At 41.9% G+C, this 13,318-nt stretch overlaps 1 protein-coding gene across 1 annotated transcript in view; it reads left to right on the top strand.

The window, feature by feature from the left end:
- PLPP4 (phospholipid phosphatase 4) overlaps positions 1–13,318 on the top strand; it is a 108,667-nt gene that overhangs the window by 47,988 nt on the left and 47,361 nt on the right. Inside the window, exons 3-5 of the mRNA XM_029081570.2 lie at positions 783–873; positions 5,807–5,870; positions 7,871–7,995. Coding sequence (XP_028937403.1) covers positions 783–873; positions 5,807–5,870; positions 7,871–7,995 — 280 coding nt within the window. The remainder of the gene's footprint in view (positions 1–782; positions 874–5,806; positions 5,871–7,870; positions 7,996–13,318) is intronic.

The raw sequence follows: 13,318 nt of genomic DNA, 5'->3' as shown, positions 1-13,318 counted from the left end.
CTGGGCAGCAGAGTGAAGAATGAACTGGAGTGGGGAGAGACAGGAGGCAGGGACGTCAGCAAGGAGGCTAATAGAGTAATCATGGCGGGTTAGGATAGGTCCTTGGGTTAACCTGATAGCAGTTTGGATGTAGAGGACAGGGCAGGACATCCAAGTAGAGCTGTCTTGAGGCAAGAGGAAATGTGAGACTTCAGAGTGGGAGAAAGAGAAGAGCTGGAGATTTGGGAATCATCCACACAGAGGGGGTAGTTGAAGCCCTGGGAGCCAATGAGTTCTCCAAGGGAGTGGGAGTAGATAGAGAATAGAATGAGGGGATGAGAGGGAGAGGAGGAGCCCACGACAAAGAATGAGAATGAGGGGCCACAGGGAAAGGAGAAGAACCAAAAGAGGACAGTGTTAGCGAAGCGAAGGTTGGATAGTGTTTCCAGGAGAAGGGAGTGGTCGAGAGTATTAGAGGCAGTTGAGAGGTCCAAGAGGATTAGGATGGAGTAGGAGGAAAGATGAGTCATTACAATTATGGACCCTTGTTGTTTTGTTAAAAATCAATACTTTAAGTGTAGCTTTAGGTAATTACTAGCCAATTATAACTCATAATCAGACCTATTATCTCTGTGGAACTATGTACCAAAGTATAAATCATTCAACTTTGCTTGGGGTCAGTAGTTCAGTAAAAATTATTTCAGTCTCCAGTTTAAATGAAGCTAACTGGAAGTAATTATTAATCAACTCTGCTGACAGCAAACCGGATGCTTGTAGAGGTGACCATATGATTTCTCTTTCAGGCAATTTCATTCCTCACTCCTCTCGCAGTCATCTTTGTGGTGAAAATTATCCGGCGAACCGATAAGACTGAAATTAAAGAGGCTTTTCTAGGTAAGTTATATTGTAAGCCAAGGACAAAGGAATCACTGTATAATGTCAACTCTGAAGAATATGAAAGTCATATCGTTCGTAGCTTGTTTGGATGCCTTGTTTACTCATTTCTTGCTCAAATTAAGGTTGGATAAATGTCTCAGAGTAACAAGGCACTTACCATTGCTCTCTAGTAAATGACTGATTTTCACCAGAAACTATTTTCTATTCTCCACTTACTGAATGATTGGCTCGGTATTCAGGTACTGAATTTTATATTTGAAAACCAGCAGATTAGGAGGTATTTGGCAAAAATGTGTCTTGTGCCAGAAAGACCACACTGTGGTAATAATTACTGTTGGGGCTTTATTTTTCCAGTTTGCCTAGAACTATGAATCTTTGTTTTGGAAATTGACATGTTAAGGAGAACTCAGAAGTGACCTATATAGCCTTTTTTTCCTATAGGCCATCCAGGTGTAAAGATGTTCCTCTAAAAGCAAACCAAGAAAAATATATTTCTTAAATTCCCCCATAATCCTTAAATTGGGATCATTTTCCAGTGCTTGAAGTCTCACAATGGCTCTTCAAGTATACAGTGTCACTTCCAAGACATTTTAAATTGCTTTCTTGAGGTTCATTCTCTGCTGGGTAGCGAGCTTCGTTAGAACATTGGTTCTAATGTGTTACTACGATGGAGAAATGCACAGTGCAAAACTTTCTCTTGTGAGAATGCTTTCTCCTTTCATCTCTAATGGATGCGTTGATACTTTGACTAATGACAATAAGTAGTAGTAATACTATTTAGTAAGTGCTTATTGTGTGCCGAGCATTGTACTAAGCATTGAGAAAGAATAGGCAGATAGGTGTTAGGTGGGTAAAAGCGCCATCCAGTTCACTGCCATCACTGACTTTCTTTAGGCCTTTTCCAGTATTAGCTATATCTCCCTTAGTGACAGTTCAGAAATGAGCAAACTATACCAATGCAGAGTTCCACTTTCTGACAAAGCATATAATGTAATATTATGTGCCAGATTTTCTTAATAAAACCTTGTGTTTTAAGAATGAGTGAGAACAATGCTTCATAAATGGTTCTTTTAGGAAGGACAAAAGGGCAATGAAGAAGAAACAAAAAACAAGGGGCCAAGCAAATACTTGAACTTGAGTTACAAATTCAAGTCTGAATTGGGACAGGGAGGCTTAGTGAGCTAGCTGAGTTTTGGCTAAAGGTTTTGTAGTATGTATTACTAGCTCTCTCTAAACCAAGTTGTTGATCCAATCATCTCTTGTTCTGACAATCTTCTTTCAGCACTCTTTGGCTATAGTGCTTTTGAATTGGAATGCTTTATTTCAAACAAGGGTATTTATTGAGCACCTACTGTGTGCAGAGCACTCTATTAAGCTCTTGGGGAAGTACAATCCAATAGAGTTAGTATACACATTTCCTGACCATAACCCGTTCAGTATTTCTCGCAACTTTCTCCCTCTTCAAGATATTACTGCAGCGTTTACCTTGGTTTATATGCTGCCTTTCTCCTCCTCAGACTTTAATTTTTGAATAGTTTGAATAGAGTAATTAAAGCTCACTTTTAGCATTAGGTAAGCTCGTTCTGGGCAGAGAACGTATCTACCAACTCTGTATTGTATTGTACTCTCCCAAGCACTTTAGTTCAGTATTCTGCATCCAGAAAGCACTCAATAAGTACCATTGATTATGATAATTGCATATCTGATCAATGTAGATTTTCAAAGATCTTTAGACTGTTAGCAAAATATACCTTTTCGCTGGATAGGTTGTGAAAAGTAAACTTTGAAAATAAAATATTTAGATATACACTCAGAGTCAACTTCATATTGTCTAGGGCCATTTTGGGGGGAAGGAAAGGCCTTAATATACTTTACATTATACTCTACTTTGTTTAGTTATTTTTCCCTTAACACAGTTTTCTGGGAACCAGTTAAAGGTGCTTACTGGGCTATCACAATAATGTAATTATTTCCCAAGTCATTGATAAATGAGAAAGAACGCTAACCTGAATTTACACTTTAAGATAAGATTCTCACTCATTCACACCTCTCTCAAACTGATTTTCATACACACCCTCACACACACACACACACACACACACACACACACACACACACACACACACAAATACCTGCTTTCACCTCATTAGTAAAAGTGAACTCTGGACAAAGACTGCAATATAAAACCAACTGCTAGGAATTTACTTCATAATTACTTCCATTTTTGTTTCACACTACCACTCTACAACACCTGAATGGCTGAGGGAGGTGGAAATCCCACTCCTTCAAGGCCAGACCCAATGTAGTCCTACCCCGGGTTCTTTCCATGCATAAATGCCCTTTTGGACTGCATGGGAAATAGACAATATGGCACTCAAATCAATGGCATTCCAAGAACTATCTTCATTAGATTCCAGGGCATTGTCTCTGTCCTAAAAAGTCCTATCTCTGACAGAGAGACATTTATTTGCCGCTGTTCCACTTCTGTTATGCCCTAGAAATTTTCAGTTTGGCTAGCTGATGCAGAAGTATCAGTTATCCTCAAAAAGAGGGTGTCTGCAAAACTCTACAGAATATTCTGCTACATTTGACTTTTCAGAGTGCGTATTATTTGGGAGAGAAAGCTGTCCAAATTCATGAAAAATGGGGAGTTCGAAGAGTTTTTGCATAGATGGTGAAATTAAGCTCATTGTTTCTGGAACCTGGCCAAATGGCACTGTACCTATGTGAGATTTCAGCATTTAAGCAACAGCAGAAGAAACAATATAAGCTGGCACAATGTTTGTGAAGTACTGGTAGAGATGGGCCATATGTGAGAGGCCAGAGCCTCAATACAACATTCTGTCCAGTTTTGGTGAGCGCCATTTAAAAAGAATATTGACAAGCTGAAAAGCATCAGAGTGAATGTGAGAATAGAAAAACAGTTTTCTTGAGGAAAGACTAAAGGACTGAGGCTGGTTAGTCTACAGGAGAAAACAACTTGGAGTTGAATGAAGGTGTCTTCAAGTCTCTTGGGGCATGGAGTGTTTTGGTCAACATCTTCAGAGACTTGAAGAACTTTCATCACCTAGTCCCCAAATGCCCAAGTAAGAGGAGATGTTTTTAAAGTAGGTCGGAGAAGTAGGTCATAGCGGGGAGAATCTCTTCAGTTTCAAGGTAATTAACATTGTTGGGAAAAGAGGTAATGGAGGGATGTTGATAATCTCCTCCTTGAAGATCTTGCCGTAGACACTATCCTTGCTGGATGCTTCCATTTACCTGCATGGGTTGGAAGAGATAGTATCTTGGAGTCTCTGCTCTACAGTTTTAAGATTTTTATACCCTCCTGGCTTTTGGTCTTCTGTGAACTCGTAGAGCTCACTTTTTGAGGCAAATTTCTCAACACCAAACTAGATTCCTTGAAAACATTATTATCCTCGTATTAAGTATGACCCCTCTCCTACCCTTGCAGTATATCTGAAACGTTCAGTACAGTATTGTATAGTACTGTATTGAAAATTTAATACTGGGTTTCAGGAAAAACGTGGACCAAAACTCAATGCCATCCAGTAGAGAAAAGAGAGAAAACTCTGTGAGCAATATATATTTTTATAATATGTTTTAAATGAACATTAAATATCTGCATAGTCTATGATAATATTACACCAATCAATGGTATTTATTGAGCGCTTAAGCCTGTCAAAGGGCAGGAACTGTCTCTATCTGTTACTGATTTGTACATTACAAGCGCTTAGTACAGTGCTCTGCACATAGTAAGTGCTCAATAAATACTATTGAATGAATGAACACTGTTCTGAGTGTTTGGGAAAGTACAATACAAGAGAATTAGCAAACATGGTCTCTGCCCATAATGAGCTTAGGGTCTAGAGGGGGAGACGGACATTAATATGAATAAATAATTTAAAGATACGTATGATACAACAGTTTATTTTATTGCTAAAGGCAAAAGAAAGGAGAAGCAGTGTGGTCTAATGGATAGAGCATCGGCCTGGGAGTCCGAGAATCTGGGTTCTAGTCCTGTCTCTGTCACTTGTCTGCTGTGTGACCTTGGGCAAGTCACTTAACTTCTCTGTGCCTCACTTACCTCATATGTAAAATGGGGATTAAGATTGGTAGTCAACCTGATTACCTTGTATCTACCCCAGCATTTAGAACAGTGCTCAGTACATAGTAAGCTCTTAACAAATACCATTAAAAAAAGATGTGTTGGGAGTGAAGTGGTTGGGTGGAAATGGTGATACAGGCAGCAGTCTAGAGGGTGTTCACTTATTTTGGTGAAATCCTGAACAGCTGTAGGAAGATTCTTTATATTTTAATAGAGACCATTCATAGGAACAAGGCAAAAAAGAATCACATCTGTGAACATCTGTATCGATTATTGGTGTTTGTCCACTTAGCAGTGATTTCAGGGGTAGCAAATTGGCAGATGTCCAAGGGGGCAATGGGAGGGGAATGGCTTGGTCAGTAGTGAGAGCTGATGTAGAGATGACATTTCAGTCTAGGTCAGAATTGGGCCTGAGGGCAGTATCCAAGAAAAACAAAAATTTGCAGTACCTTGCTAGCAGCAAACACAAACCTCTAGCAGGCTGCAGTACTAAATCAGTTCATATTGAAGCAGAAAGTGGTGTATGAGGTATAGTGTTAATTTAAGTAATGTACAGTAAGAGAAGTCACCCAAGTTTTTGCCTCATTTCATTTTCATCATCTTAAAAATCAAACTTAGAAGAAGTCTGATTTTTTTTTCAGTATGCCCCCAGAAAGCCCCAACTAGAATATAAAATAAATTCTAAAAATCTCATTTTACCCTGATAGAGTGAAAATCAGTCTCCTCAAAACTTCACATCATAAACCAAATGCCACTGAACAAACGGTTAATTCCTTGGCTTTGATAGCTAGGTTATTATCTTTGTCTGTTGGTTTTGTTTTGTAGCTGTTTCCTTGGCTCTAGCTCTGAATGGCGTCTGCACAAATACTATAAAATTAATAGTTGGAAGGTAAGTCCTGACCTATTGCAAACAGCAGCATAAATTCCCCTTCCCCCAGGGGAACGTGCAAAACCATCATAGGTTAATCCTGGAGGAATCAGAACATACTGAATGGTGGAGACATTAAGCATGCTGGGATCACCCCCAAGACTCTGGCAGTTTTTGGTCGTTCCTGACATGGGAATTGCAAGACTCTTCACGGTGCCCCAGATGGGTTTTTCTGTCGAGTTGAATCAGTGCTCTCTGCAGAGGAAGAATCGAGGAGTGGGTCTTGAGCATGTTAGATTCTAACTCTTCGCTCTCTAGCCTGATTCCCCTGGTCCAAATCTGCTTTGGACAGAATGCCAAGACCTCCCTATCCCACACTCACATTTTGGCAAAATTCTTGCAGCCCAAAAGAAGGGAGGGGCTATTATGTAGGGAAATGAGCATTAAAGGGAGGAGAAAAGAGAGGAGAAGAAATAAAAGGTGGGAGAGGAAGAATAAAGTAAGAAAACTCTTGAAGCTGCATCTTACTTCTGTCACTTCTCTCCGAAGTGCTGGATTTAATGAGCACTTTTTAAATTATGGTATTTCTCTCCCCTGCTTCTCCTCTTGCAGAGTTTGCAGGTCTCTGCAAGCCTGCATTGTTGTCGTTCTGACCCTATTCCTCTTCCTATCCAGGCACACACAGTTATCAATGCTTACAAAAATCTTTTACTTCCTCCTCGAAAATAGACAGGGACGGTTGGGGAGGAGAGAATTACACAATGGAGACAACTATGTGAGTGAATATGGCATATGTACACATGAATAACAATCAATCTAACCAGCTTGAGGGAAAAAAAAGCAAACTTTATCCACTCTGCTAAGTGCTGGACTAGGTATAGGATAATAAAATCGGGAACAGTTCCTGTTCCACATGGACCTCCTGTCTAAGAGGAAGGGGGAATCAAAATTTTCTTTCCATTTCGCCTGTGAAGGAAAGGAGGCACAGAACAGTTCAGTGGCTGGTCTATAGTCACACAGCTGGCAAGAGGTAAGATGAGTGTAGGACCCAGGTCTCCTCGCTCCCAGTTCCAAGCTCTTTCAACTTGGCCATGATACAGCAATAGATTTAGGTTGTAGCAGCTAGATTACCACAGGACAGAGAAGTATTTTGGGTGAATTTCCATTATGCTCCTGGAAGGAAACTGAATTTTTAGAATCAGAGACAAGGTGGGGAATTTAAACAAGAAAAACTCTAAAGATAGTACTGGCATAAAATAATCCATGTGTATAATAATGATGGTGTTTGTTAAGCATTTACTATGTGCCAAGCACTGTTCTAAATGCTGGGCTAGATAAAAGGTATCAGGTTGTCCTACATGGGGCTCATAGTCTTAATCCCCACTTTACAAACGAGGTAACAGAGGCACAGAGAAGTTAAGTGACTTGCCCAAAGTCACACAGCTGACAAGTGGATCCGGAATTAAAACCCATGACTTCTGACTCCCAAGCCCGCACTCTTTGCGCTAAACCACACAGCTTCTCTATGTATGCATCTGCAAATGATGCCTCACCTGTCCAAAGCTGGTGATTAGTTCAGATCTGGCCATTTCCAGGGAGGCCTTTTGGCCTTTTTGTTGTCGGATAGGGGACTCTTCATCACCATGTCTTTTAAAAACAAATTGCCTAGTTCAGCCTTGCCCCCCGGTGGGGCTACATGTCCCTGGAGGAAATCCCGTAGGAAGAACTGATTTTGAGGCTATATCCTTAGAAGCCTGGACATGAACACAGAAATGCCCAGAGATCCAGGCAGCATGAGTCCTTAAGTGGATCGGAATAGAAATTGCCTCTCCAAGTACATAAGCAACCAAGACTTGCTTAGGAAATGAAGCAGCACGGAAGAGAATGAGCTGTATAAGAGGGTGGGAATCCATTTTGTTTCCCGGCAAAGTGAATTTATAGCTCGGCCTATTGGGAGAAGGGAAACGCTGTCCCGGTGCCTCTGGGTTTTATACTGAAAATATCCCTGGTCTTTCTTGTAGACCGCGTCCTGATTTCTTTTACCGCTGCTTCCCCGATGGAGTGATGAACTCCGAGATGCACTGCACGGGGGATCCCGATCTGGTGTCCGAAGGGCGGAAGAGCTTCCCGAGCATTCACTCTTCGTGTAAGTCTCACGCTTTCCGTCCCAGGCCTGGTCTGTGGGCCGGGGCCAGCTTTTGCGAGGAGTCTCTATCGGGTTTGTGGAAAATCAGGAATGTGCTTTAGTTACGAAGGTATGGAGCACCTGATTTTTCCTGTGTGGCCAGGTGTCTTGAGAAATTGGTCCAGCTTTGTTAAATCAAACTAAACAATAAAAATCTAGCCATCTTGAAGGGGAAAAAAAACCCTCAACAAAATTTATCCAAATCTACTGAGCATTTTATTACCACCTGATGAGATGATCAATAGGTGGCCCTTCATCTGAAAGCAACATGATGAAAAGAAAATGTTATGTATTTCTCTTATAGTGAAATCTCTAAAACCTTCTGAGATCTTAACCCTGTATATTTTCATGTCCTTATTAACATTATTCCTGCAAGTTTATTTTGGTCATTTATTTTGGATCATGTAAATATGACCAGATTTGGACACTTTTTTGACTTCAGGAAGATGGTATTCCCAATCATAGATATATACGTGTGTGTGTGTGTGTGTGTGTGTGTGTGTGTGGGGGTATAATTTCAGATTTTAAGTACTGCAATGTGCTAAAATACTAGTAGGCAAACATTGCCACCAAAGTGCTGTAAACATAGCTTGAACCACAGCGTTAAAATGGATTATTCTCATTGACAGACATGGTTTTTTTGGCTCCAGCCTTCTGAAATGAAATCTGGCATATTTTCAAAAAAGGCTCTTTAGTTTGTGTAATGGAAATCTTCCAACACGCAGCCTCTCTCGGGGCTGGGAACATCCTGTTTGTAATGTGCTCTAGTCACCACTGACTCTCAGCCCAGGAACCAACGACTGTCTCCCAACTAACCAATCAATCAATCAATCAATCAATCAATCAAAGATGTATAGTCACTCAGCAAAGAGGATCGTGGTTGTGCTACTATTCCATCTATCATTTGTGTATCTTGGGAATTTGGAAAGACAATAAATGTAATGGGTTTATCAACATAAACTTGGGATTGACTTTAAATGAGGACAGAAGCAGGATCAGAAGGTTCAGTGGAGTTGGACCAGAATGATTAAAATCACTTTTCCTGTGGCAAATTCATTTGCTATGTTTCTTCATATGAAAGCTCTCATGCAATGATAGGGTTTAGAAGACTTAGATACATTTTTTATGACTTCATTTAATTACATCTAAATTAAGGAGGCCATTTCTTACAAAACTAAGATTTGTCACCTGCTTAAAAATAATATTATTTGTGGAATTTGTTATGTGCTTACTATATGCCAGACACTCTACTAAGCCCTGGGATAGATATAAGCAAATCAGGTTGGACAAGGTCCCTGTCCAACGTGAGGCTCACAATCGTATTCCCCATTTTATGGATGAGGTAACTGAGGCACAGAGAAGCTAAGTGACTTGTCCAAGGTCACACAGTGGACAAGTGACAAAGTCAGGATTAGAACCCAGGTCCTTCTGCCTCCCACACCCATGCTCTATCCACTAGGCCATGCTGCTTTCAATTTAGTGTTCAGCATACCAGCCTCCAAAAGGAGTAGAGGATTCAAATCACTGAATGTTCTCATGAAAATATTTGCTTTTCCACGTTGAGCTAAATGGTTCACCTGTACTTTTTGTCTTCTACTTAATATAGCCCAGAATTTAGGTTCAGTCAGACAGACCAGCATGGGCTCTTAAAATCAATGACCCAAGTCTCCAAGCACCAGAAATTACTCACTGGGAGACGTATAATGTACTTTTAGACCACCAAGGACAAGGACAAAAGATTATGGGTGATTCAGTGCAAAGCCATCCCCACTAATAGTAAGAATTGTGTTATTGGTTAAGCCCGTACTACGTGCGAAGCACTGTTCAAAGAGCTGGGATAGATCCAAGATAAACAGGTTGGACATACTCCCTCTCCCACAAGGGGTTCACAATCTAAGTAGGAGGGAGAACAGATATTTGATCCCCATTTTACAAATGAGGAAACTGTGGCACAGAGAAGTTGACTTGCCCAGTGTCAACCAGCAGGCTGGGGGCAGACTCTGACTCCCATCCCATCCCATCCCATCCCATCCCATCCCATCCCATCCCATCCCATCCCTTTCCAATAGACCATGCTGCCTCTCATCCCAAATGCTTATCCCACTGATGCTAGGATATACCTTTCCCCTCTTCATCCTCCCAACTCTGAACTTTTGCCTCTTGTAGGTGGTCTTAATTTGAGTTCCAGCCGAGAGAGAGGAAGCGGTGCCATTTGACCTGTCCTTTGGGATGGGAATAGTGCTCGGCTCAAGTGGTAAAATGCCAGGAAAGGTGTCGCTGTTGTACTGTCAGGGATGTGATGTGTCAAAGGTTTGCTCACAGTCATTGTGACTCACTGTCAGACTTCGCCAGTCCTGAGAATAATTCGACTTAATGGGGCCTTAAACTGCAGTATTCTGCTTCCAGGACTCCAAATTGGTCTGCCAGAGTTGTTTTTTCTCTCAACTTGCCTGACTGTCAGGGATTACCTGCCCACAGGGAGCTTATGTTGTACTGGGGGAGACGGACATAAACATAAAGGGAGCAAATTAGGGTGCACATAGGGGAGTGGGAGAAGAGGAAATGACAGATAAGGCCTCTTGGAAGAGATGTGCCTTCAGTACGACTTTGAAGGTGGAGAGAGCGATTGTCTGTGGTGTGAAAATGAGGCCCCTTCTAGAGAGAGCACCAGGGGAGACCATGTCATCTGGGGAGAGCCAGATTTAGCAAGGGTTAAACTTTACATGCAAAAGATCCATACAGACATGTAACAATGTAGCAATGTGTATTAGTCACACATTTGGTCCTTGCAGTCAGGGACTGGATTTACCATCTGTTGCTTTATCTTTCTACAGGTTAGTATATAGTGTTGACACACAGGCACACACAGTAAAAGATAGGGTCACTGTCCTCAAAAATTTCCAAAAAACAGTACATTGACTTGTGGGAGTAAAAACAAAAATGACACTGCGCTTGTAAAAAAAAAAAGGATAGAATTCTGTTTAATTGAGTAAAAGGTAGCCCAGCAGCATGGCTCAGTGGAAAGGCCTGGGAGTCAGAAGGTTGTGGGTTCTAAACCCGGCTCTGCCACTTGCCAGCTGTGTCACCTCGGGCAAGCCACTTACCTTCTCTGTGCCTCAGTTACCTCACCTGGAAAAAAGGGGATTAAGACTGTGAGTCCCATTTGGGACAACCTGATTACCTCGTATCTCCCCCATCTCTTAGAACAGTGCTTGGCACAGAGAAGCAGCATGGCTTAGTGGCGAGAGCCCGGGCTTGGGAGTCAGAGGTCATAGGTTCGAATCCTAACTCTGCTGCCTGTCAGCTGTGTGACTTTGGGCAAGTCACTTCACTTCTCTGTGCCTCAGTTACCCCATCTGTAAAATGGGAATGAAGACTGTAAGTCTCACATGGGACAACCTGATGACCCTGTATCTACCCCAGCACTTAGAACAGTGCTTTGCATATAGTAAGCGCTTAATAAATACCAATATTATTATTATTATAGTAAGCCCTTAACTAATACCATAATCCTTATTATTAAAGGGGCACAACTGTGAACTCATGAAATGTTACACCTACATAAAAGAGACACTGCTCCTGTCAACTCGATGAAAATTAGAAGGCGAAAGAAATCTCAATCCCCCCCACCCCAAATTTCCATCCCCCTTGACCCACACCTGCCCCTCTGAGCTTTTTTCAGTTAGGATTTTGGAGGTGCAAAAGTGCAGTCACCGTGTCCTCTGATGGTTGCCTAGTGAAAGATCCCTTGGTTCCCTTGATTTCATCCCCTCGGATTCTTCTGAATGTGCGAAGAACATTCACCTAAAGGAGAAAAGTCGAAGCTCACTGTTTTCCAAGCACTGTGCTGAGCATTTGGGAGAGTACGATAGAATTGGCAGAGTTTGGGGGTGTTTCTTAAGCTCTAGCTGGTTTCCAACCAAGAAGAGGGGGGCCCAGCCTCGTGGAAGGTCAGAGTCTGGGAGAGTGCGGGGAGTTTGGAGGGATGGAGCGAGCGGCAAAAGCAGAGTGAGTGTAGAACACCGTACTAAGCCCTTGGAAAGCGCAACGCAGCAATAAAGAGAGGTCATCCCTGCCCACATTGGGCTTACGGTCTAGAAATCATGATATTTGGTAATAATTTGGTAATAATCAGGGTATCATGGTGGTAGGCAAGTGGAACCCAGGAAGATCACTCCGTTAGAGCTGCTTCCGGATGGGAAGAGTCCGCCAAAAGACTCTAGTTAGCTTATTTTGGTCAGGAACATATCGACCAACTCTTGCATTGTACTTTCCTAAGCATTTAAGTAAAGTGCTCTGCACAGAGTAAGTGCTCAATACATACCACTGATCGATTGATTGGATGAACCATTTAAATTAGATCCTGCCAAAAGACAGGGTGTTTTAAATATGAGAGGCTGTTATATGCCCTGCCCCGATAATAACAATCTTCTGAGCATTCAGTACTGTGATCTGCATAGAGTAAACACTCAATAAAACATTGTGATCACCCCAAATGGTAAATTTTCCAACATCAATGGAGGAACAAAGGTGACATATTTTGTAATCTCCTTGAGAACAGAGATTCTTTGTCTACTGACTCTATTGCGTTGCACTCTCTCTCCCAAGTGCTTAGGAAAGTGCTCTGCGTGGAGCGAGTAATAATAACGTTGGCATTTGTTAAGCGTTTACTATGTGCAGAGCACTGTTCTAAGCGCTGGGGTAGACACAGGGAAATCAGGTTGTCCCACGCGAGGCTCACAGTCTTAGTCCCCATTTTACAGTTGAGGGAACTGGGGCACGGAGAAGTGAAGTGACTTGCCCACAGTCACACAGCTGACAAGCGGTGGAGCCGGGATTTGAACCCATGACCTATGACTCCCAAGCCCGTGCTCTTTCCACTGAGCCATGCTGCTTCTCAGTACTTCATCAATACTGCTGATTGATTTGGCCAGTAATCGCAAGTCCCAGGGAATAGGCAGGTGTTGAACCTCTTCAATCAATCGATAGGATGCATCGAGCACTTACTGTGTGCAGAGCACTATATTAAGTGTTTGGGAGACTACAGTACAACAGGATTGGTAGACACATTCCCTGCTCGCAGCCTAGAGGGGAAGATGGACATTAATTCAATTGTATTATTAATATAAATAAATTACAGATATGCACATAAATGCCATGGGGCTGAGGGAGAGGCTTTAGGGTCCAAAGCGGCCCCAAATTGATGTTGCATCTTAGTCGCATGACGAGGTTGTTGGCAAAAAATAGGTTTAGTCACAAAGATCGTAAAATTTGGAGTCCTTTT

This window comes from Ornithorhynchus anatinus, chromosome 16 (genome assembly GCF_004115215.2).
Source record: "Ornithorhynchus anatinus isolate Pmale09 chromosome 16, mOrnAna1.pri.v4, whole genome shotgun sequence".
Lineage (NCBI taxonomy): Eukaryota > Metazoa > Chordata > Mammalia > Monotremata > Ornithorhynchidae > Ornithorhynchus > Ornithorhynchus anatinus.
The sequence above is the reverse complement of the archived record's forward strand: the minus strand, read 5'-3'. Positions and strand labels throughout refer to the sequence as shown.